At 52.2% G+C, this 23,583-nt stretch overlaps 9 protein-coding genes across 9 annotated transcripts; 3 read left to right on the top strand and 6 right to left on the bottom strand.

The window, feature by feature from the left end:
* Positions 1-173: 173 nt before the first annotated feature.
* On the bottom strand, positions 174-1,440 carry M406DRAFT_70090 (uncharacterized protein; the record flags this gene model as incomplete). Its single annotated transcript, XM_040925313.1, has 2 exons — positions 174-215; positions 262-1,440. 2 exons carry the CDS (start codon positions 1,438-1,440, stop codon positions 174-176), a joined length of 1,221 nt encoding a protein of 406 aa, XP_040778949.1.
* A 1,199-nt stretch (positions 1,441-2,639) lies between these two features.
* Positions 2,640-7,673, bottom strand: M406DRAFT_253009 (uncharacterized protein; the record flags this gene model as incomplete). The annotated part of the gene is made up of 3 exons (XM_040916874.1): positions 2,640-5,078; positions 5,136-7,230; positions 7,360-7,673. The coding sequence occupies 3 exons, from the start codon at positions 7,671-7,673 to the stop codon at positions 2,640-2,642; spliced, it is 4,848 nt and encodes a 1,615-aa protein (XP_040779132.1).
* A 650-nt stretch (positions 7,674-8,323) lies between these two features.
* M406DRAFT_252732 (cytochrome P450) lies at positions 8,324-9,908 on the top strand (the record flags this gene model as incomplete). The annotated part of the gene is made up of 2 exons (XM_040916860.1): positions 8,324-8,508; positions 8,570-9,908. Coding segments are annotated over 2 exons (1,524 nt in total), but the record flags the coding sequence as incomplete, so codon positions are not given.
* A 794-nt stretch (positions 9,909-10,702) lies between these two features.
* On the bottom strand, positions 10,703-11,460 carry M406DRAFT_355802 (uncharacterized protein). Its single transcript, XM_040923262.1, has one exon. The coding sequence runs from the start codon at positions 11,453-11,455 to the stop codon at positions 11,258-11,260; it is 198 nt and encodes a 65-aa protein (XP_040778947.1). The 5' UTR covers positions 11,456-11,460; the 3' UTR covers positions 10,703-11,257.
* A 958-nt stretch (positions 11,461-12,418) lies between these two features.
* M406DRAFT_355801 (uncharacterized protein) lies at positions 12,419-14,677 on the bottom strand. The gene is made up of 4 exons (XM_040923261.1): positions 14,448-14,677; positions 13,054-14,391; positions 12,555-12,986; positions 12,419-12,487 (listed from the first exon to the last, which is right to left on the bottom strand). The coding sequence occupies exons 1-2, from the start codon at positions 14,499-14,501 to the stop codon at positions 13,165-13,167; spliced, it is 1,281 nt and encodes a 426-aa protein (XP_040778946.1). The 5' UTR covers positions 14,502-14,677; the 3' UTR covers positions 12,419-12,487; positions 12,555-12,986; positions 13,054-13,164.
* Positions 14,678-15,621: 944 nt separating this feature from the next.
* On the top strand, positions 15,622-17,956 carry M406DRAFT_321812 (uncharacterized protein). The gene is made up of 4 exons (XM_040919555.1): positions 15,622-16,027; positions 16,099-16,169; positions 16,225-16,604; positions 16,662-17,956. Exons 1-4 carry the CDS (start codon positions 15,847-15,849, stop codon positions 17,149-17,151), a joined length of 1,122 nt encoding a protein of 373 aa, XP_040778945.1. The 5' UTR covers positions 15,622-15,846; the 3' UTR covers positions 17,152-17,956.
* Positions 17,957-18,953: 997 nt separating this feature from the next.
* On the top strand, positions 18,954-20,583 carry M406DRAFT_31240 (uncharacterized protein; the record flags this gene model as incomplete). The annotated part of the gene is made up of 4 exons (XM_040919319.1): positions 18,954-18,998; positions 19,105-19,321; positions 19,381-19,455; positions 19,544-20,583. Coding segments are annotated over 4 exons (1,377 nt in total), but the record flags the coding sequence as incomplete, so codon positions are not given.
* An 88-nt stretch (positions 20,584-20,671) lies between these two features.
* M406DRAFT_355797 (S-adenosyl-L-methionine-dependent methyltransferase) lies at positions 20,672-21,969 on the bottom strand. Its single transcript, XM_040923260.1, has 3 exons — positions 21,827-21,969; positions 21,191-21,751; positions 20,672-21,091 (listed from the first exon to the last, which is right to left on the bottom strand). The coding sequence occupies exons 1-3, from the start codon at positions 21,960-21,962 to the stop codon at positions 20,961-20,963; spliced, it is 828 nt and encodes a 275-aa protein (XP_040778943.1). The 5' UTR covers positions 21,963-21,969; the 3' UTR covers positions 20,672-20,960.
* A 259-nt stretch (positions 21,970-22,228) lies between these two features.
* Positions 22,229-23,465, bottom strand: M406DRAFT_355793 (S-adenosyl-L-methionine-dependent methyltransferase). Its single transcript, XM_040923259.1, has one exon. It carries the CDS (start codon positions 23,360-23,362, stop codon positions 22,514-22,516), a length of 849 nt encoding a protein of 282 aa, XP_040778942.1. The 5' UTR covers positions 23,363-23,465; the 3' UTR covers positions 22,229-22,513.
* Positions 23,466-23,583: the final 118 nt, after the last annotated feature.

Here is a 23,583-nt window from a genome sequence, read left to right as displayed (position 1 = left end):
CTGCATTTTGATGTGCAAAATTAATTCAGTTTAATATAATTATTTTTCTATTTTGTATCTACTGGATTGACACTCCTGTCTTCACCACTTGATAGGATCACCAAATCTATCAACAAAACATCCACTGGCCAGGTTGTCATCGCCCAACTTCTCGATCAAGGGCAACAAACCCTTCAAACTCTCCTCGTAAGTGATTGGTCCTTCTTGCCCTTTGGCTGAGGGCGCCTCCACAGAGCCAGGATGTACACTTGCAAAACATACATCAGGCACATCAATGCTCAGACTCCTCACTATAGCATTCAGGGCCGCCATGCTTGCCCTGTACGCATAGGCCCCTCCCGACGTATTCCCACCCACACTCCCCATACTGCTCCCCAAGATGACGGCCCTGGGAGGCGGATCCCTCGAGGGCAGCGGCCTCGTGTGCGTGCTCTGCAGAGACGCCCGGCTGCCCTGCTGGCGCAGCTGGTCGAGCCACTCGGTGCTCCCGCCAAACGCGGCCGTCACCTCCTCCTGGCGCTCCTTGACCCAGTCGGCGTGGAGCTGCAGGTGCGGGATGACAGCCTGCACGAGCTGCAGGGTGCCGACGACGTTGACATCGTAGGTCTGCCTCATTGTCTCGGCGTCCATAAACTCCAGCGCCTCGGCGGCCGCGAGGTCTCCTGGCACCGCCTGCTCTGCCACACCTGGCACGAGGCCACGTGCTCCTGCACAGTGGATCAACAACGATACCGGGCGAGGGTGGCGCTTCGTCTTCTTCTTGTTCTTCCCGCTGCTGTCGTTCCTGTTCGCCGTCGTCGTCACGGGCGCGTAGAGCCAGTTCTCGGCCCACGTGTCCAGACGTTTGGCACTCGCCGTCACGTCGAGCTGGACGAACTGCCCGCGCCCGCCGATCGGGGCCTGCCACTGGAAGCCCTTGCCAGCCAGGCGCCAGGGGTGCCTGTCGACGCCCAGGACGTCGTATTTGAAGTCTGGGGAGGAGGGGCTGCCGGCGGAAAAGTGCTTGAAGAGGGCGAGGCCTAGGCCGGAACCGGCGCCGGTGATGATGATGAGGGGTGGAAGCTCAGGGGTCTCCTCGTCCTCGTCCTCGTCGTCATCATCCTCATGCTCGTCCTTGTTGACGAGTTCTTCTGGTGGTTGTTGCTGTATGTTTTGGGTGTACCCAGGTGCTCTGGCTGTGCTGTGAGATGCTGCTCTGACCACTGGGCCAGTCGATAGCGGGCGCTCGTCGGCGAGAGAGCGGTCTATCTGATCCGAGTAAGGCGGGTATGCAAAGGGGCTTGACGGCGATGCTGCCATAAGGGCTTGCGACGCTGAGGGCGGGCTGGCAAGTCCCCGATCCGGGGAGTCGATATAGTATGAATTCGACCGGTTGTCCAGTAGTCCTGTCTTGACAGGTGGTGGCGGCGGTGGCCTGTTAGGTGCATTGGCTAGACCCATGGTTTCTTGTTTGTTTTTGTTTTGATGCTTCAGAAGATTGTTTACTTTTGGTTGCGATGTGGTGAAATGGCAAACTGAGTTTGGTTGGATTGGCTGAATAGTCTCACTTTGACCGCAGAAGACGCTATTTTTGGTATGTGAACGTGGAAACGCTCTTCATCCAAAATCGAAGGGGAGATGCGTCTCCATTTGAGATTTATATCGTGACGGTGATTAAAGTACGGAGAAAGTTCCAGGTTGTTGCCGCAGGTCGTGTTTCAAAACGCCTCCCAAGGGGGCTCCGCTCCACCCGCGAGCACTGACGGCCAAGACGGGCCCCAAGACGCAGCAGAAACACGCTTTGGTCGAGAACAGCAGCATAGTGCGACCGCCTTGGTGTCCAATTTCAACAACGACTTGTCTGATCTTCTTTGGTGGGGGTTGATGCCAAGTTGGACAGAAGGAGTTGTCGCTTCAACAAGCCAGTCAATTGATACCTAGAGCTCGATGGAAATGACCTACCCAGAAGGAGAGAATTGAGGCTGTGAAGGCAATTTTGCTGTCCTCAAGTCTGATAGTTCTGTCTTGTCACTGACCTTCCTCCTATGGATGGCTGGATGGAAAAGCGCTTTCTGGAATTGTGTAGATATGTTCGATGTTGATGCTTCTCTTCTGCTGTTGATGCCTAACATACGAGGTGTACAGAGAAGACCCTCCATGCAGCCAATTTCATAGTATATATCTTCACAATATTCTCTGTGGAATTCAGGGACACTCATCAGATATGGTAATCTGAATGAACCTTTTAATAATGCAGTCTATAAGAAGCTTGATTAGCAATTACTTCAAAATTTCTCTCCACTCCCACTGAGAGGGTTTTCCTTTGGGGGGCCGGGGGGTATAACATATCTGTAACTAGGGCTTTCAACAGATACATGACAAAACTTTACATAGCCTATGGCATTGACCCATTTGCCGACCTAGGTTTGCTTGCTTTGCGGTAAGCTTCTTAGGAAGTAAGCTTAAGTCGACCGATGATGCCCTAATTTCAGTGAACTTGGGATATTGGGCTGCAAAGTGAGATGCCCCGAAGCCGTCGAATAGGACGTAACACTATGGCATATAATCGGCTGAGAACTCCTTGAAAAACACCAAGATATCCACGAAGTACCAGCTGAGGCTATCCCAACGCTGGCTGATCATTGTAACTTTTCTGACCATTACACTAGGGTGGCTAAACGAGTCCCGAACTCTACGCCCTTAACCCTGTTTCTCCCAGGTACAGTGCCATCAGCATGCAGAAGTCTATCCTCCACGTCTCTGACCGTCATCGATGATGCCATATACTGGCATAGATATTCCAACCCAGCGTCGATCCGTCCAGCCATGACCAGCACCTCATCAGCCGAGAACACCGAGGTGTCATATTCTATCCGAAGTGTAACCACTGACGAGCTCACAGCTGAGAACTCAAACATGATGCCGAACTTGGCGCCCTCGGCCCAGGTAATCAGAGGTTCAACCCCCGCTATAGCCCCATTTGCAAACGATGACGCCTTGCCAGTTGCACTACGCTCGTGAAAGGTTACCATGGCATCGAAGAGTGGGTGGTTCGGGTTCGGCACAGGTACAGCCGAGCGCAAATTCTCATCATCCGACAAGGAGAGAACGTCCATCAACGAGGTCCAACCGATGCCGTGACCGAGAGCAGATCTCGCAGAGTCTTGTACTGCATGAAGGAAATCCTCCACGTGGGCGTCCCCAAGGCTCTCACCCATCTTCGACCGCCTCGGGACGCGTATTGGTAGTGGTTGCAAAAAAAGTCCGATGGTGTGCATATCCTCCTCCTGTCTTCCTAGGTACGGACTGCCCAATATCAAGTCTTGCTTGTCCAAGCTATCTGCCTGTAGAACCAGGGATACGGTACCCAGTGCGACTTGATGCATGGTGAGGTGTAGTGATGTCGAAATCGTCTCGAGGCTATGCACCGCATCTTTCGAGAGCTGGAACATGCGCGACTCACCATGGTGCGATGTTCGAGCTCTCTTCATGTAAGGAGGCAGTCTCTTGACATCGATACCAGAGAGGTAAGACCGCCAGAACTTGGCTGTGATTTGGTCGACGTCGACATTACACCAAGAGCTGTCTTGATAACATCTTTGAGAAGCCAACAGTGACGCCTCGACTCTATCGTCGTGGTAATATGCAGCGGCAAACTCTTCAAAAAGCCGCTCAAGGGTAGAATAATCGCAAATGATGTGGCTCACGCAGACCAGCATGTGTCTTTTGGAAACTAACACCCGTATGGGATGTTCAGTCTCGAGTGAGAACTCGGTATTGATCGCAGCCCGAAGGTCAAACGACTCCACGTAAAAGGCCTCGGGTGGTTCAGCAGCGTAGAACCTCTCCACGCCCTCGTGCGCCGTAATCGAAGGACGAAACCTGCAGCGCAGAATTGAGTGTCTTGCCAGGACCTTTGTCCATGAGGACACAAGTGCGGAATGCTGATCGAAACAGTCGTCCAGTTCTGAGACGTGTGCCACATTGAATGATGAAGTTCCAAGGTTTTGCTGATATCTCGAGAACCAGACAGCCTCGATGGGCGATACAATTGTGTCTTCAAAGGCAGCTCCTGCTCTGCTGCTACCAAGGCAAGAGGGCTGCGCCCAACCATCTTGGTCCACAGCCACCTCTCCATTCATTACCTCGTCCACTGAGGACGCCAGGTGCGAGATGACGGGATTGTCGATAACATTTCTGACGGTGAATTTCCGTTGGATGAAGGACGAAATGCGACTTGCAAGCCGCAACTGCACGATTGAGTGCCCGCCCAGCGCCGTGAGGTCTGAGTCTCGGTCAATGGTTATACTCGAGTCGAGCCTCATCAAATCGCGCACAGCCCGCACAATCATCATCTCGGTCTCGGTCATGCTCTTCTGCTGAGATTGCAATCTCACAACACTGGTGCTGTCGATCTGCTCGAGCTTCTTATAATCTAGCTTGCCTGCTGCCGTAAGAGGTAGGTCGAACAACGCCAGGATTCTTCGGGGCATTGCATATGGGGGCAGAGCATGGCTAATGAGGATCTTGGCCTCCAATTCGCCAACCGCATTTGTCGAGTTAGAAGGGATCTGGTATGCTGCCACTAGATAGTCTTCGCGCCGGAATATAGCGGCGCCTCTGCAATTTGGGATGGCCTTGGTGATGCGTAGTTCCAAGTCATCGAGGTCGAGTCGGAACCCGCGTAGCTTGATTTGCCGATCTTTGCGACCAATGAAGTAGATTTCTCCTGTCATGCTGTCTCGATAGCCATAGTCGCCCGTTTTGTACATTCTCTGACCAGCCTTGGGCAGAATGGAGTCTGAAAGGAAGCGGTTTGCGTTCTCCGAAGGCAGGTTGATATATCCGTTTGATACTTGGATACCTGCAATATACAGCTCGCCCGCTGCGCCGGGGGGGAGCAGATGATGATTCCGATCCAGTACATACACCCTGCTTGATGGGTTGGCCTGGCCAAGTGTGACAGGCTTGCTTGGTGCCAGTTGTTTGATTGTGGCGCCACAAGTCGCTTCGGTTGGTCCATACATGTTGTACACGCAACGGTTCCTTGCCCATGCATCAGAGACAGACTGAGGAACGGCTTCCCCGACCAGATAGACCTAGAGATAGCCTCTGTCAGTTGTGCACTTTGAAACTGAAATGGGACGATCTCATACATTACGCAGACGAGGGTACTGGTCAGCATCCAGTGCATTCGCAATGGAAGGGGTGAGAATGGCCGAGTCACAGTCCTGGAGATGCGCCAACGGGTGATCTTGGGTATCAGCCGACGCCAATCGCAGTGTCGCGCCGTGCGTGAGGGCAGAGAATATCTCATGAATACTGCCATCGAATACGGGGGACATGACTTGAGCCACCACTGTCCCTTTCTTCGCAGCAAGACGAACAGAGTAGTCCTTCTGGAAGGCGACCAAGCCTTTGTGAGTACACTGCACCGCCTTGGGCTGACCGCTGGAGCCGGACGTGAAACATATGTACGCGAGATCATCTGGACGAGCGATACGTCTTCTTGGATAAGAAATTGCGAGATGGTCTTGACGCGCCTCTGTCTTGCTCTTGTCTACAAGATTGTCGACGGCTATTGTCAGGCAATTAAGAGGTGTCGTGTCTGCGGAGATAGATCCGCTCGAGGGAAAGAGGATGGCGCGCGCACCACTTCGTACGAAGTTTGCATGCCGCACGGAGACTGGTGCCGACGGATCTAGTGGTGTATACACGCCCCCTACTTTGAGCACACCAAAGATGGCAACAAGCCAGTAGATCGATCGAGTGGCGTATACGCACACAGGTTCGTTGGGCTCGACCCAGCTGAGTTCCCGCGCGACGGCGGCTGCCGCTTTGTCAAAGTCGTCATAAGAGACGTCTTGCCCATGGCCACGTGTGATGGCCACTGCCGTTGGCTGTCTTGCCACGACACTTTCGAATAACGTTACGAGGTCATCTCCTTTCGAATCATCCAAAGCCTCAAAAGACTCGCAGTTGCTCCATTGTCGGATGGTCTGTTCCATTTCCCGCGGCATGAGCCCATGTTGGATAGCGGGCACCAATGGCCTGTCGTCGTCGTCTTGGAGAAAACAGTTCATACCATTCCGAAAGACGGACCAAACGTTGTTCATATCCTCTTCGGAATAGTCAGCAGTAGAGTAGAACACTTGCAGCCGACTCTGCCCTTGGATAACAAGGCTCAGGGGAATCCCAGACTGCATATCAGGGCGGTTGGGGTCTACTGGCGGAGACTTCTCTGCCCCTTCACATTCCTCAAACTGCGTGGCTATGATAGAAGTGAATTGCCTGTCGAATCCATCTGTCGTATCCGAGTGTTGAACGTCGCTCAACCCAAGGATGCCTTCTTGTATGCGTCGAAGGAATGCCCTGGCAGACGTTTCTCGGTCGCCCACCAACGGTAACTGTACAAACAGTGGAAGGATGTTAATGAGTGGCCCGACAACATCGAACGCACCCAAGATGGGTAGGTCACGTCCCGAAAAGGCCATTCCAAAGTAGACCTGATCGGTATCCATGAATTTGCCGAGAGTCAGGGCCCATGCTGCCGCAAAATATACCGTAGTTGTATACCCTGTTCGTGCTCGAGCAGCTGCCAGGTCCGCCTCAGGAAATTGAATCGTGATGCATCGCTGTGATGCCAATCCGCCATGAACCCGCTGCGGATTCAGGCACAGCTTGCCAACCGCAGATGAAAACTGCTCTCGCTTGTTGTCCCAGAACCGTCTCGTGGCTTGTCCCCTCTCGTCTCGTAATCTACCCAGCGCACGCACCGTATCCTTGAAGGACGGACCGGGACTGGCTGTAAGTTCTCCTCCTAGCAGATTGCGACTGATTTTATCGTGAAGAATGCGGGCGGAGAACCCATCCATGAAAGAGTGGTGGACGCGCCAGACAACCGCGACGGAAGACGACGCTAATTGTACAACGGTCAGATGACACAGTGAACCGTTGACGAGGACTGCATTTTGGAGCTCTCTCTTGAAATCTTCCTCGGTCTCGACCTGGATTATTTTCCGAGGCAGGAGGTGGTGTGGGGGAATGTCTAGGTCGATAATAACGTCCCGGAATATCGGCTCGGCGAGAATAGTGCTTGTCCAGACGTTGCAGACGAGGTGAGCATCCCATTCACCGGTGTATGCCTTATGTATGGTCAGAATGTTCCGCTTCTGATCATTAGCTGTTTCCCGAAGTAAAAGAAGCTGCGGCTCGGTCCATTCGGTTGCATTGATGCGACCCAAGAGGTCTCTTGCAGATACTATTTCTCCGTTGTAACACGAGAGCGTGTTGGAAGCCTCCAAGTCAATAGTTGTGATGGCTGTGTTGTAGGATGATGATAGTGATGAAGAAGAAGCAGTCGTGAGAGGTTCGAGGAACCGAGAAGGTAGTAGAGGGGCCGGCGTTGGTATAGATAGTGCAGTTGGGTGCATGTATAGAAACTGGGCAGAACTTTCAGCCTTGACGATGGCGTCTTTCAGGGTTGACTCTCGCAGAAAAACGTTCGCTGGTATGGAGATGCCACCCTTCCGACACTCTGCAGCAACAAGAATCGCGGCCACAGAGTCACCACCGAGCTTGACAAAAGTGCTGTCTCCTGCGAGAGTATCAATCTCGTCAACTCCAAGCCCGAGAACTGTCGATATGGCCTTTACAACAGTAGAGACACTATGAAAATAGCTCTTTGACTCCATGGTTATTGGCGTTGACTTGGTAATTTCCTTGTCGCTTTTCGCCACCGCTCGGTGTGAACAACACACCAAGAGGGAGCACTCAGGACTGAGACACTCTTTTATTCCTCTCTGCCCCCATCCAACAGGGCGATGTGAATACAACGAAATGACGCTGATGTGAAGTAGCCCAAGTCCCTGCTGAGTATTCCATTCCACCAGGCAATTACATACTTAGTATGTAAGTAGGTACCGAGCGGCCGATCTTACAGCCAGCCGCCGAGGATTCGGTGGCCGACTGGGGGCCGCATGAAAGTGTAGATAGTAGTAGTTCGGAGATGAAGACCAGTCCCTTTGCCTTTTTCACCGTTTCAAAAAGAACCCAACGTACCTCGCTTGTGGCCTCTAATTCCCGTTATGGTAACAGCGTTTCTTTGTACAAGTTCATGCGATGAATTTCTCAAATCATGATCTGTTGGTCCTGCCCTTTGACAGTGCGGCTCTCGCGTCAATCCTCACTGGAGCCACACTTTTCGCCATTGTTTTATTACAAATCCAATCCATACGGGCAGGTTTGGGGGCCCTGATATCCCGTGTGGTTAATGTACCGTATCCTTTATGTTCACCCCTTGGCGCATCTTCGGCTCAACTAACAGCTATGCTCTGCTCAGATCATCCTATTACAGTGTTATCCTATTAAGCATATAGAGAATGCGACGAGCCTGCCGTCTCTCCCGTACATTTTCCCTAACGGTCAAGGGAATGTTGAAAAGTTTCTGCGGGGACGTGCAAACAGCGTCAAGTGGGAATGCGAGTATGGCGGCCTGTATCGCTTATGGTCTGGGATGAGGGGAGAAGTGTGAGTCTGTCACCGTGCAAAGTGAATACCAAGCAAAGTGCTGACCTCCTCGTCTCGCAAGAGTCCTCACCAAGCCTGCCCACGTCGAAGCGGTATTCCGAGATTCACACAACCACACAAAAGCCCACGCAAACGATAGCGGCTATCTCATGGATCTTCTGCTTGGCTCATGCCTCGGGCTGATCAGTAGACAGCCATGGAGCACCGTCAGGTCCGGCGTGGAGGCACCGTTCCTCCATACGTCAATGCGCCAATATGCTACAGACGTGCAAAAGTTTACTGGCAAGTTTATGCGCCAACTTCAAAAAGAAAATAAAGTCTTTGGTCAGCAAGGGAACCTACACCCTGTGCGAGACCTCAAGCTTCTACCATTCCGTTTTGTCGCAAAGGTCGTTTATGGATCATTGACCGAGGACCTGGAGAGAGAGCTACTAAACTTGATCCCGCTGCGAGAAGATTTATTCAAGAGTGTCATTGGCGGTGGGATCACGCGGTTTGCATTTTCGCGATTTCTTCCTCTGCCCGCGATCCGAGCTCTTCACGACTTCAAAGACCGCTGGGCCCTGTGGAATGACCGCGCACACACCCATGCTCTCAAAGGTCCTGGAGCAAGCACTGCTCCCGTCATAGCTATGTACAGGGCTGTCGAATACGGCGAGATGACGCGGGAGCAGCTTCTTCAAACTCTCGATGAGATACTATTTGCCAATATTGATGTTACTATGGGTGGCCTATCTTGGACACTTGTCTTTCTTGCAGCTCATCCCGATGTGCAAAAAGCACTCGGGGATGAGGTGCGCGGGCACTGCTCTGACAAAGCGACGCGGGACACTTACCTCCTATCATCATGGACAACAACGCCGACTCTTCTCGGAGCCTGCATTTTGGAGGCGGCACGCTTGCGGCCCCTTGCTGCCTTCTCCGTTCCGCAGTCATGCACAAGCCCACGCATTCTCGACGGCTTCGAGATCCCCGCCGGGACCAACTTTGTTATTGACTCGTATGCACTCAACATTCGTGACCCTTTCTGGGGGCCGGATCGAGACAGATTTCGCCCAGAGCGTTGGCTGGAACGGCAGAAGAGTGGGCGTGATCTACGTTACCGCTACTGGCGCTTTGGGTTCGGCCCACGGACCTGCCTAGGCAAGTATTTGGCGGAGTTGATCTTACGAAGTGTTGTTGTCGAGATTTTGGAAAACTGGCACATAGCCTTGGAGGCCACAACAGGGCAAGGGGAGAAAGTGGGAGAGAGCGGTGACAGCAACGCTGGCGACGAGGGCATGAACTGGCCCTGGGATGATGAGTTGTGGATTCATTCTCCCCATCTCCTACTGAAGTGTGAGCCTCTGGCGCGAAGTCCTGCTGAGAAAGTCTTGCCAAGGGGCTCTCATTCGTACTGAGAGAGAGAGAGAGAGAGAGAGAGAGAGTCTCGAAGATGTGGACTCAATAATACTTGTTCAGTATTCAGAGATCAATACTTAGTACTTGTAGATACATGGCACGTAAATTCGGTGGTAGAAGCCGCCTGTCTCATGCGCCGTTTCCGTCCCATACCTCAGTCTTCGAACGTCTTACGTCTATTATGGAACCAGGAGGTAACTGACAGATGGCAAACGCCGCGTCATAACCGTGGTCCGAAACTACTCGTTGTTTCTTTCGCCTCAAGCTGTCCAGCCTCTATTTCACCAAGCACGTCGGGCGGGATTCCCTTACCGGAAAAAACCGACTGAGTCTGACCTTGAGAGGGATGATGCCTTGGCGGCTCCGGACCGAGATCCCGATAGAGTCGTGTTCGGTCGGGCAAAGCTGCAATGAGCCTTCGATGAGACTGGTCTGTTGCAGGTTGGGGTCACGTTTCATTCAAGAATTCCACCCAGTCTAGAATACGAGAGCGAACTTCATGTCCGCTTGCCGCACCACTCATGCGAAGGTGCAGTGGGCTATGGAATGTAATATGTGGCTGGCGAAAAGGTGGTGTAAAGCCGCTTACTGAGATTATGGGACCTTTGCCCTCTTGGGCCTTATGGATGGTAGTGTTACTAGTTTGGGTTGCGGTTGCTGCCAGCTGTGGGTCAACTGGCAGCCAGGTGGGTGTAACGTCAGCCAACTCGCTGGCTGCAGCAGGCTCACGACTCCGTAGCCCTTTCTTCCTCTCCTGTTGTCGCAGACCAGATGGAAGGTCACGCGTAGCATTAGCATAGACAGTATTGAGATTGAATCTAAAGAAGAAAAGCAAGATATTCTAAGTGGCTGTCTAAAGGCTCCGAAGGAAATTCACAACCTGTCAGAAGACAGGATTAGGGTAAATATAACTCATTTTCCCCATCCCTATCAACACCCATTTGCAATGAGAATATCAACTACTTAGATCATTCCCCTAATGACTGCTCTGCTAGCTGGTGGTGTCTGTCATGGCGAGGGAGCTGATCGGACAGAGAAAAGGCAGACCGCTATGAACCATCCACTCCATCGACGAGTATACCGAGGGTGAGCAGCTACCCAAATCGGGACCGTGACATTCTTCTCTTATAGCCCTCCGGCCAGGTTCCACTCATGGGCTATTCTGGGCTTGGATTACTCCGCTCATGGATTGCTCCAATCCGGTGAATAATGGCGGGATGATAGCGAGGGTATGCTTGTCATGATGGTGATGGTGGCTCTGGCCGTAATAGCTGTATGCAACATGTACAAGCTGAAATGAGCCCGTCACAAGTACGCTTTTGACCACCCGAGGACACGAACTCACGTGCTATGATATCAATATCTTTGATGCACCCCTTGTCTGCTTCATCTGGTAGACCAACGTTACTGTCCGCACCCGTAGGTCCTCTAGTAAGAGGTCATGGGTACGCTTGGAGATGTTACCCCATTCCGGCCGACGTAGTGTCTGCTTGATCAGCTTGGACACCTGCAACATGCTCGACAGCTCCTTGCTCACAACGTGCATCTGTAGAGCATGCTGAGCCTTGCGGTCGACCTGGAACTCGCCGAGTCGGAGAGAGAGATCGCTCGCGCCCGCGGTGGAGCGGCCCGCTAGCATAGACGGGACGCACTGCTCAAATAGGGTGACTATTTCGGTGAGGCACATGAGAATGAGTAGGAGACTGGGGGCGGATGACGAGACATCTGCGGAATGTAGAGACCGCAGAGCCTTCATAGAGCGTGGCAATAACTGCGAGCTATGATGCAGCATCCCATCAAGCGGGACGGGGGGCTTTTGTGATGTGCGAAAGAGCTCCTCAAGCTGCGTAGTCCAGTACCGGATGCCATCTATTGGTGAGCTTGGCGTGCCAGCTGTCTGGCTGAGTCCATAACTCGAGTCCTGATACGTCTGTGATGTTGATGATGAAGGCGTGTTGAACAGCTGTGTTGTTTGAAGTTGGAGCTGCTTTTGTTGAGGTTGAGTGTGTTCTTGAGACACTGTCTCAGAAGGGCGCGATGATTGTGCGACAAAGCGAGGGAAGCCCACATCAAGAGAATACTCATCGACTTCAAAGTGCCCGTCGTCGTCAATGTCGGAAAATTCAGTGTCATCAAACGTCGAGATGAGCGGGTCGAAGCTCAGGCTATCTAGCTCGCTGCCAGTGCTGTCTAGTATTGATTTGAACTGCTGCTGCTGCTGCTGTTCTTGTTGCTGGGGGCTACTGGGCTCATCCCATACACTCATGAAGTCATCTGCGGGATGATTTGAGCTTGCTTTATCTCCTGCCGTGGCTGACAGTGGCGCCTGCTGCTGGTCATTTTGAAGGTCGCTGCTGTTGATGCTCTCATATGGGCTGGTTGAACTCCAGTCATGAGACTGCCGTTGTTGCGGAAGACCAGTCGTAGCGAATGCGCGCAGAGCCATGTGAGGACTGGGCTTGCGCTGCTTGCTCACGCCACCTGCGAGATTGCGGCCCATATTGGACTCGCTGTAGTGGCATGTCTTACGGCCGCGCTCACAGCGCTGGCACCCTGAACTTTCGCCCGTGCAGCGGACCTGGTGCGTCTGTCAATCAACTGTAAATTGTGGTAATGCTTTCATAAAAGCTTTCGTCATAGCTTACCTTTGAGAAATGGCAATTGTCGCAGGCAATTCGTTTCTTTCGCATGCTTGTGGGCGGCACGTTCGTCGGCGAGTTAGAGGCTCGGCTCCCAGCCAATGTTAACATTGTCATAGAATCGGGAGAAGAAGAAGAAGATGATGAATATGATGAGTAGTACAATGCGGGGTTCCGTTTTATGTTCTAGACAACAGCATCACGCACGCTGCCACGGGCTATCGAGATGTCACAGTCTGGAGACCTGGAGGTATCATTGGCGGCACGAAATACGACGAGGAAGAATGGCACCATGCAAACACCTGGGCCCGTCACCTCCAGGTTCTAACTGTCTCTAAAAGGGACTTAACTTTCGACTTCCTTTCAGATGGGGGCCAAAATGCAACTTCGGCCGCATTCAGGGCATTCTCGTCATGCATTGATTATTGTTGGGTAACACTGCGCTGCACAGTCAGCCAACATACCAGAATAGGTAGCATTCGTGTTATGAAAGTTGGTCTCTCACATATTATGTATCATTGGGCGGCATGGTGAGCACTTGGCAAGCATAGCCAAATTGTATTCCCTGACATCGCTGTGTAATTTTTGTCGTTGCTGCCTTTCCCACTGTGCCATTCTAAGCCTGCAAGGCAGCCTTTTGCTTGAGCTCCTGTGCCCACCTCTCAACCTCTTCGGACAGATCTGGGTTGTACAACCAACGCAGCTCGCCCCCATCTCCGCGTGTCGACGACGAATCGGTCCAGATAGCACCCGGAGGCAGCTTGGCCTTTTCTGAAGCAGGCAGCCGTTTTGCGTTCATCTGCTGCGTTAGGTCAAGGATCTTTTGGACGCGCTCCTGGCGATAGAACTGCCATAGCGCAGCGCCGTTGTCCAGGGGAACCTCAGGCGACAGCTTTGAGAGAAGCAATGCTAGGGCATAAACATCCTCTATGGCCTGGTTAGCCCCCTGACCGACCGTAGGTGGTATAGCGTGAGCTGCATCACCGACTAAAATGATGTTTTTTGATTCAGAGAGCCAAGACGACAACGGCGGAAGGCTGTAAAAGGCCCAAAACCCCATCCTATCTACAGGCATGGCCTCAAGCGCTGATTGTACAATATCCGGCCAATCAGCCTGATTTTCATGGATCATTTTATAGAGCTTCTGTTTATCTTTGCGTAGATCATTCCAGCCAGCATCATCAAGCTCTGTAAACATCCGCTGCGCCCCGACATAGAGCTCAGAGCCATCGGGCTTCTGTGGGACAAGCAGAAACCCTCCTGGCTTGCCCATGGCGATTGCGGGCAAGCCGTAATCGTCGGGTATACGGAGCTGTGACCGCTGTACAACGCAGTTGATGCCCAGGATGCCTGCATACTTGGTCTTCACCTCGGGCAAAAAGGTTGAACGCACCGTCGAGTGAATGCCGTCAGCGCCAACCAAGAGTGAGGCTGAAGCGGTTTGGCCATTGGTGAAGGTGAACTCGACGTCGTTGTCAGGGCTGTCAGAGTTGACAGTGGCCAACGCACTGTTGAAATGGACTGGGATACTGCGTTCCCGCAATATGGCCAATAGCTCGCCTAGAAGGTCCTTACGCATAATACGGAGAGCCTGATAGCCGTACATGGCCTTGGAGCCAAAATAGTAGATGTCTGTCGTCTCATCCCTGTCGTTCTTGAAGTAAAGCTTGTCAAACTCCAGCGCCTTGTCGCGTAGACGCTCATACACTCCAATACTGTCGAGGGCGCGCAAAGCATTTGGCGAGAGCATGAGCCCTCCGCCCGGATTGTGATCCTCAGAGCGTGCTTCATAGACTGTGGACGATATCTTGAGCCGATGCAGCGCGAGCGCAAGAGTCAAGCCCTGTTAAGCAGTGTCAGCGCCACGCGGTTGAGCACAGTGGGCGCCGCAGTACTTACGGCCAGGCCTCCTCCAATGATGGCCACCTCGGTAGGGGGCCTTGTCAGTGTCATGGTGAAGAAAGGGAATGTGACACAAGTGCGGTGGAAAGATAATTAAGGGGGGATGAAGAAATCAGCGGGCTGATGAGCAGGTTACACTGCGGCAGAACAAGATGGGCAAACCATAAAAAGTGGACATGCATCTATACAGTGTCGTTAGTGATCAGCGGGAGGGTGGCAATTGTGTTGTCGTTGGTTGTTGGGCAAAAAGCGATTTCTGGTAGAGCTGAGCATTGGGGGCCTGGCGCTCGGTTCAATCTTTTTATCATTCATGTCTCCTCATGCTGGAACCGTCGTGGGAGACCTAGGATGGGAGCATAAGTGTGTTTGTCTGTCGCCGAGCCTTGTTGACCGACCTCGCCGAAAGTCACATCATCCAAGGCGAGACCGAGGTAGGGTTACAGCGGTCATTGTCAGGGAAAATACTACTTAACACTTGTACACGGAAGCGTGGCTTGCACGCTGAGCGGTTGCCCCGTGCGGAGTGAGCTGTACCGGCTTACATCTCTTGTATTTGTCCTGTATGTACTCACCCCTCATCCGTGGCGAGTTGCATGGCGTGGCTGCTGACTTGTCTCTCGGCGCATACGCTGGTAGGAGGGCGGCCTGAGACATGTTTGTACTACGTAATTAACTGTATATACTCAACGTTACGGGTGAAAAAAATATCTCGGTAGATAATGACTACACATGTTGATTTTGGGAGCAGCGCTGACTTGGTCTATTCTAACACTTTGTCGTTTGCAGGGGCGCGTGTACGTCGATAGGTGCGCCGATAACCTTCAACCCTCTTTTGGTACAGGCACAGATAGTTGTACTTCTAGCTGCACACATGTGCAGTCATCCCGTTGGATTAGCATGCATTGGCCCCCCCTCCTGGGAGACGAAAAAGTCTCCGGCTGCCCACCCTTTTGAATCAACAGCCCGCTATTCGCTGCTAGGCTCTGCATGTCACGCAACTGTGATGTATGGGTGTGAAGCACTCACCAGCTCCTTCAGCCTGTTACTTCCAAATCGAGTGACAACTTATTCATCATGTGTAGGCCGGGGAACATTAGTTTCCATACAATACGAAAGGACCGTTCAAGGGCTTGAAACCCCGCCTTCCTTCGATGCGCCACAGCGTCCTGAGATGCTTTAGATCCGTATTCTTCCATCTCGCTGAGTATTTATACCCTTCTAGACAGATTTTGCTGGCTTCGTTGAAGATTTTCCCTTCCCATTCACTCACAAAAGTTCTCTCATCTTGTGTGTAGCTGTCTGCGTCTGTATTTAATCTTCACACATTTCAGCTGCTTTAACCATGAGCGGTACTTCACCACCACCAGGGGGCTGGATAGACCCCTCTACGGCTCCCATGCACCCCAGAGCCGTTCTCCTGGTTGCGCCCGTGACCGCGTTCTATATTCTGGGGCTGGCCGCAATCGGCCTCAGAATCTGGGCGAGGCACATCAAGAAAGTTTCTTGGCGGCTCTCTGACTATACCATCTTGATTGCCGCTGTGTTTGGGACGGGCTATGTTGCAATGTGCTGGCTAGGTGAGACTCGATATATAGGAATTGGGCTGCTCTTTGTTCTTCGTCCTTGTGACACTGACCTCCTCACTCAGCGGCCACTCGTGGTGGTATCGGCTACCCTCTCGTTCGAGTGCCTCTTACTGGGCTGCTTGTGACCCGCAAGGTAATCTGACCTTCCTCGCGTCTCCTCGACCCAACTTCCGCTGAGCGTCTTCTAGGCATTTTTCGTGGGCTGGCTCTTGCAATGCTGGGCCAACTCATTTGTCCGCCTCTCCATCCTAGATTTCATCCACCAAGTCTTCGCCATCAGGAAGTTCCGCTTCGCCGTCTACGTCTGTGAGGCGGCAACCGTGGCCTACCTGGTTGCTTGCACAATCGCCTTGTTGGCCACCTGCCGCCCTTTCGAGTACAACTGGGAGCTCGGTCCGGAAGTGACCAAGCACTGCAGCAACCTCTCACTAAAATTCCTTCTCAGCTCCATCTTCAACCTCGCCCTCGATCTCAGCATCCTGATTCTTCCGATGCCCATGCTGTGGACTCTGCAAATGAGCACGCGCAAGAAGATTGCCATTAGCTTTGTCTTTGGCCTGGGTATTTTGTAAGTCTTCCAAACGTGGTGGTGCCGTTCTGCTTGGTGACCTAACACATGGGCCAGTGTCTGTTTCGCTACGGCATGGCGAACATACGAGGTGGTGGAGTTTTCCAAGCCTGCGTCCCAGTTGAACTTCACCGAAACCATAGTCGAAGATGCTCTGTGGTCTGGGCTTGAGATCACCCTCGGAATCATCAACGCATGTCTCCCTGTGATGCAACCGGCAGCCCAGCGCATCTTCAACATCCCATTCATCCGACTCATCAGTTTCTCCACAAATCGTTCCGCCAAGAACTCCAAGATGTCCGCAGACTCCAGCACCCCCTTCAAGAATTCGCGCTTCCCATCGTGGGTGCGTCTCGGCAGCTCAAAGAGCGAATCGAAGGTCGGCATCCAGCGCGAGGTGGAGTATTCGGTCGACATCGAATCAGACTCTGGTCATCGCATTCCTATGGAGAATATGGGGTCAACCACAAAGCTGTCGACACAGAACCCCACGCCATACCACAGATCCCTGACGAACCAGTACTTTGCCGGGGACCCTCGATCCTAGATTCAGCTAATCACCCGGCCGATCAAGACTTGGAGGCCAGCGAGTACAACATCGGAGCCGACAAAGGGCTCCGAAGAAAGACTACTGCACACTGTGTGGAGGAACTTTGGTTGCTGGATGCGTCTGCTCAAATGCTCTCATGTATCTACCTAGATATTTCAGAATGTATCGTTGATTTACCATGATTGTGGTGAACAAATGGTTGCTGTCTAGCTAAGAGGCACAGTTTCGTCACCTGATGACCAACTACAAACGTCGTGCATTAAGATTGCTCGTCATCTACAATGTACATCTGAATCTTGTCGACGTCCAAAAATGTCTTGTCATGCGCCTCGAGCCGAGCCTTGTTCTCGGGAGTCCCCGTAATTTCTTTCAGCCTCAGAAATGCCGCCTTGTCCTTGAACTCAAGATACCCGATGCCATCGTATTTTGTATCTGCCGGGCCTGTAGCCTGCGTCGGATAGTGGTGGTAGTGGGTTTGAGGGTAGGCGTCGCCGGCGATCTCCTTCAGCATGTTGAGGTGATGATGGTCCCACTGATTCTTGAACTCGTCAAGGGAAACGCCAGGGGCCTTGACGGCGAGCAGGTAGACTCTGAAGACCATTATGTTGACTGGTGTTGGCGATATTGACTGTTGCACGGAGAGGTACTGCTTTTGCTATGATGAAATGGAAATCCGAGATATTTGATCGCTTTGAGTGAGAAGTGATGGATGATTTTGAAAGCAGTCTTAGGGATTATAATGAATATTTTCTGTCAATACAGCAAAAGCTGGCGTTTCAGCTCATTGAGGATATAAAAAGTTGGCGGAGAGTACAGAAAGTTCAGGAGAGATACAAAAAGCTCAGAAGGCGTACAGGACCTCGAGAAATATATAGAAGTAGGGTTACATAATTACTACCTCGATACAACATTAGTTTGCTTAATCATACATAATGAACTCGTAAGTAGAATAATGATATTATTCATTTAATAATAAAAGATATTCATAATTATTAGATAAAAATACAATACAGATTATTGCTAAATCAAGCTTTATGATACCGCTAACTGTTTTATATACTTTATAAGCATTTTATCCTTTTTAACAACTTTTTTGTATCCCTTATAAGCTACATGCTTAGAAAGCTAATAGCAGCTATTATTGAAGACCAATAGAGCACCAGCATGGGACGACCCGAGCAAACAGGATTCCGAAATGGACGCGGCGAGAGGGTGGTTGGATGATCAGCTCAGACCAATATCGGGCGTCGGCATTGTGCAACCCTTGATTATCAAAACTCCGACAGGTATAGCCTGTTCACCGATGGCAAAGCCTGCCGATGCTGAGAGTGCCGAGGGGCACTGGGGGGTCCTTGTACAGTGGTCAGCGACAGGGTGGAAGGCTGGAACATGATGGTTGCCCGTGGGGGCTAGTTCTTCAATGGCTCAGTGAGGCACACGTGAAATCCCCTCAGATGCTCAGGCTGATCCTTCAGGGATTGAAATTTGTACAAGGTGAATATTGAAGGTGGAAAAGCTTTTACTGCCTGTTAAAATGCTGCCTGGTCCAGTTTGATTGCGTATCATACTGTTAGGGACACTCGTTGTGCTTGGCGGACTTGTATGATAGCAAAAGATTACACACGTGGCTATGCAATATGGCACCAAATAGCATCTCAATTTTTGTTATTTTTGGAGGCGGGCTCTTGCTGATCTGGCTGCGTGGGCGGATATTGTGGCGAAGAAGGTTTGCTGGAGTCTCGCGGGTTGGAATCGACCCAGGCTTTTTGGGCCTTCGGACGCAGGCTGCCAAAGATGAGTTCCTCGCCGGAGGACAACAACTGCTGGAGCAAGGCTACGCAAAGGTTTGATCAGTGAAACTTCCTGCAGATCTCCTCTATGCATTATGATTGTAGAGGGGTAGGCATTTCTGTCTATTGCTTAAGTGCTGACTTGGGAAATCACGAACAGCACAAAGACACGCCATACGTGATCCAGACATGCGACAATGAGCGACTCGTTGTCCCCGACAAGTTTATCGAGGAGTTGAAGAATCTACCAGATACTCAGCTTAGCTTCAAAGAGGAGCTTCTTGATAGATTTATGGGCAAATATACCAAGCTAGATGCCGTTCGCGGAACGGACATTCACCGCAACATTGTCAGGTTTCAACTGACAAAGAATCTGGGTACGCAACTTGTCTTGCACGGCCGCAATGTGTTGATATACTGACAGAAATGACTATAGGGAATTTGTTACCGCAGATGAAAGAAGAGGCAGATATAGCATTGGAGAATGCCCTTGGAAGCTGTGACTCAAAAGGTATCTATTCTCACTCTCCCGCGTCCATCAAGATCGCAACCACTTGTGACAAGACGGGAAGCAATTTTTGACGAACCTGTCTTCATAGAATTCACCCCCGTCAAAGCATCTTCCGTCATTTTCGCTGCCATTGGCCAAATCACCTCACGCCGAGTGATCGACGACCCCCTCATCTCCCGCGACCCGATATGGCTCAAGACCATCATGGGCTTCACCGCTTCCGTGGCCGTCTTCTGCATGAAAATGAGAACAATTTCGCCCACCCTGCGTCCCATAGCTCGGTATACGCTGCCATGCGGCCGGAGACTGCGCTCTGACATTGCACAAGTAACGGAGCTCCTGGCTCCGGTCATTCGGGCGCGACAGCGGCAAAATATGGACATGAAGTCTGCAGAGCTCGACGAGGGCCAGCCGCAGGACTTTGTGCAATGGCTCTCTGAGTCTGCCAAGGGCCATGATGCGGAACCAGAGGCAATCGTCATGAAGATCCTCTTTCTCATTGTTGCTGCGATGCACTCGAGCGCTATCACAGCTATACACGCCCTGTATGACCTCTGCGCCCACCCTGGATCGATGGAAGAGCTGCGCGAGGAGGCAGTCAGAGAAATCGGTACCAACGGCTGGACCGAAAGCTCGTTGCTAAGGCTGCGCAAGATGGAGAGCTTCCTCAAGGAGAGCGGCCGCACCAACTCTGCCGGGATCGTCTCCTTTCAGCGGTTGGTGCTCTCCCCGATTCCCCTCTCAAATGGCTTTACCATCCCAGCAGGCACGCACATCTGCGCAGCCTCCGACGCCCGCTCCCGTGATCCTACACTGTACGACTCGCCTCTAGAGTTCCGGCCAATGCGCTTCTATTCTGATCCTAGCACAGACCGGGAAGAGGCCAGCGAGATAGATGCCGCCAATTTCTTCAGCTCCGTCACTGCGGGTGACTCGTGGTTTGGAACGGGCCGGCAGGCGTGCCCGGGGCGGTGGTACGCCAGTGCGCAGATCAAGCTGGTGCTTTGTCTGTTGTTGATCGAGTATGAGTTCAGATTTCCAGCCGGGCAGACTGAGAGGCCAAAGAACTGGGTCAAGGATGAGAAGACTGGCCCCAACATGGAACAGGTCATCTTGGTCAAGCGGAAGGCGTAATCAGAGTACGAATCACCTGAATAGTAAAGGCATAGGATTGAGCGTATTGGGTTCGTATTTTCTATAGAGAATACCAGCTACCCATGATTTTCATTTGAGTCCACATCTAGGTTCGCGAAGTCTCTATTTATCAAGTACTTCTTATGGATCAAGTAGGGTATAAAAGAGGCGTGATCATTGCGTGGGTGCTTATGGATTTTCCGTGATCAAATGACAACATCGTCTTCTTTAAGTCCGTCAATGGCTTTAGGGTCTTTCTAGGGGCGTCTGTGTCTTGATCTCTACTTTAATCTTCATACATCAAAGAGTAATTTCTCTCTAGTTCACCTGGCTCCCGGTTACCGAGCAATCTTTCGAGCGGCGCCGGAGCCTCACTCTGGTTTCCGGCCCCATACCACTCTCAATGGGTACACCGCCCCTTTCTCCGTGAGTTCCTTCTCCAGGTCCGCCGGTAGTGTCTCGTATCTTTCAGAGGGAAGCGGCTGTTTCTCGGGTGGAAAGTCTGTGAAGCCAGTTCCTCAGCAAAGGCCTCATACCCACGGCCATCTGAGTTCCTCGAGAAGTGCAACGGAAAATAAATGTAGGGAAGCCGAAAGCTTACTTTTCGCGAATTTGGACAAGCCCTGTACTGCAACACCACAGCTTTCTGCGCCCTCCTTTGCCAGCTCTGGATCCTTATTGGTTCGACCCATGTTCAGCATCACATCTTCCTCGCCAACATCCGTAAAACCCGCCTCCTCTAACAAGCCCTTGAGTGATCTGCCAAGGTGCCACTCGGCGCCGACCACTCCCGCAACACTGCGCATCAGCTGGAGCATGTCACTATATGCAGGCGTCCGCTCTTTATTCACAATGTCGGGCGGGAAGTCCATGGTTCCTTCGCTGATCTGAACCCAGCCGCCGGGTTTGACTAGGGCGTAGAGGTGAGAGATGGAGGCAGAAGGGTTGGGGCCAGCACCAAGAAGGGTTAGGCGTTGATGAACGAGGTCGAACTGGCCATGTTGGGACTCGGGCCATGGTTTCTTGATGTCTTGGACGGTAAACGTCACGTTTGAGGGAACCGATTGTGGGAAAGGTGTCGGGTTGAGATCCGTGCCTACGAATTCGTGGGTACCGGCCGAGAGAGGCGGCAGTGATGAGGCGAGATCCAGAAGCCAAGTTCCTAGATGCCTCAGCAGAGGGATCTCACTCCATGTAAGGGTGTAAGAGTAACAGATGTAGCTTAGCTATTACTTACCATCGGCAGTTCCACTATCTAGAATCTTCACTGGCCGGGAGAAGTCCACGGGCGCCCGAACGAGCTTGCCGCCCATGGCATCTTTGGCGATGAAATGATTGCTGGCTAGGCGCTTACGCTCGCCTTCGCTCTCCATCCAGTACTTGCTCTCTTGTTTGCTGGCCATTATGGATGATTGTGCGAGGGAAGGATCTGAAGCACTTGAGCATACACCAATTGCATGTATGTAGGGAGTATATCAGCCGATAAGAATTGAACCTTGGAGGCTGAATGGAGGTGATTCGAGGATTGTCTTTTTGATCCCGATCCTCGGTGTCACCGATGCCGACCGTCGGGATGTGTACATAGTTGAAGTATCCGCCCAGCTGTGGAAATTTTACCGTTGGCATTGTCGGAGGATCTAGTCAACATATTGCTATGCATTGTGATACGTGATTTACTTCACCTGTGCGTGCCATTTTGAAATGATCTGCGTTTGTACTATCAGGATGTTTGCCTTTCTGAGCTGCCACTTCTCCGTAAGCACTGGCGGCCCCGCCATCTGTGGATGGTGATGCCGCCGCATCCACACGAGGAAGAACGAGGCACTTGGAGCAGATCAGGGGCAGATACTAGTTAACACACGGTAGCACTCAGTCAAAATTTCTCTCACCCTCCCTGTTCATGAGCAGATACGCTCAAGCTGCTCTACTTGGTAGCCAAGAGGATGTAGGCCTCAAACCTGATGCCGCCAAACTGCTGTACCTCTTCCTTCACGGACTGAGCAACAGCCCCAACCCACCTAGACTCCTCTTCCTCCGTGTAGCCCTCGCGCGCCTTGGCCATCATGGGGCCCGACATGAGCGAAGTAAGGCCAGCAATGTTTTCCTCGTCGTCGACGACCAAGACCTTATCGGTCACTGTTATCTTGTCCTTGGCGAAGCCGCTCTCCTCGACCACTTTCTGCAGTACGCCCTCTTGGTAGAACTCAGGGCTTGGTGTAGACATGAGTGGTAGGTCCGGGCGGATCTTCTTCTGAGCGGCATGGACGATGAACATGGGCGCGAAGCGGCGCCAGCAGGTGACGACAGCGAGGCCGCCAGGGCGCAGGGTGCGGTAAGTCTCACGGACGGCGTCACCGGGGCGGACAAAGGTGAAGATGCTGAAGTTGTCGATGGAGTGGGTGAAGTAATTGTCAGGCACCGACGACAGGTCCTGCGAGTCGAGCTCCTTGCAATCGACGTGGGGCAGCGGGGAGGCGACAAGGGACTCGCGCGCGGCCGACACCATCATGGCGACATTGTCTGAGACCAGAATCTCCTTTGGCAGCTGCTCCTTGGGGAGCCTGGCGACGAGGGCCGCGGCGCCTATGCCGGGCCCAGCGGCCGTGTCGTGCACGACCGAGTCCGGGCCAATAGGATTGGCAGACGTCTGGACATTGGACGTGATGACGTCGGCAAGAATGTTGAGGGTCGTGTGACCCGTCTGACGAACATAATTGCTGGCAAACTTGGAGAAGTAGTCAGGCAGGGGGAGATTCGGATGCTGTTGAGCCATGTTGAAGATGAGGGTAGGTTGAGTGTGACTTAAGCTGTGGGCTGAACTTGGGTCGATGAGTTTAGCCAGGTTGTGCTGACAGTAGGAGCGGGGTGGAAAATTGAGGAAGAGGATGAAAAGCCACAGGGGGATGGTAATCATAGGGAGCCTTTATTCTTGTTGTCCACAAAGGGAGTTGGCCAAGAGAAAGCTGAAAGAACCAACTCTACGCAGCATTCTAG

This window comes from Cryphonectria parasitica, assembly GCF_011745365.1.
Source record: "Cryphonectria parasitica EP155 unplaced genomic scaffold M406scaffold_3, whole genome shotgun sequence".
In the NCBI taxonomy this organism is placed as follows: domain Eukaryota; kingdom Fungi; phylum Ascomycota; class Sordariomycetes; order Diaporthales; family Cryphonectriaceae; genus Cryphonectria; species Cryphonectria parasitica.
Note: the sequence above shows the minus strand (reverse complement) of the source record. Positions and strands in the feature narration are given on the sequence as shown.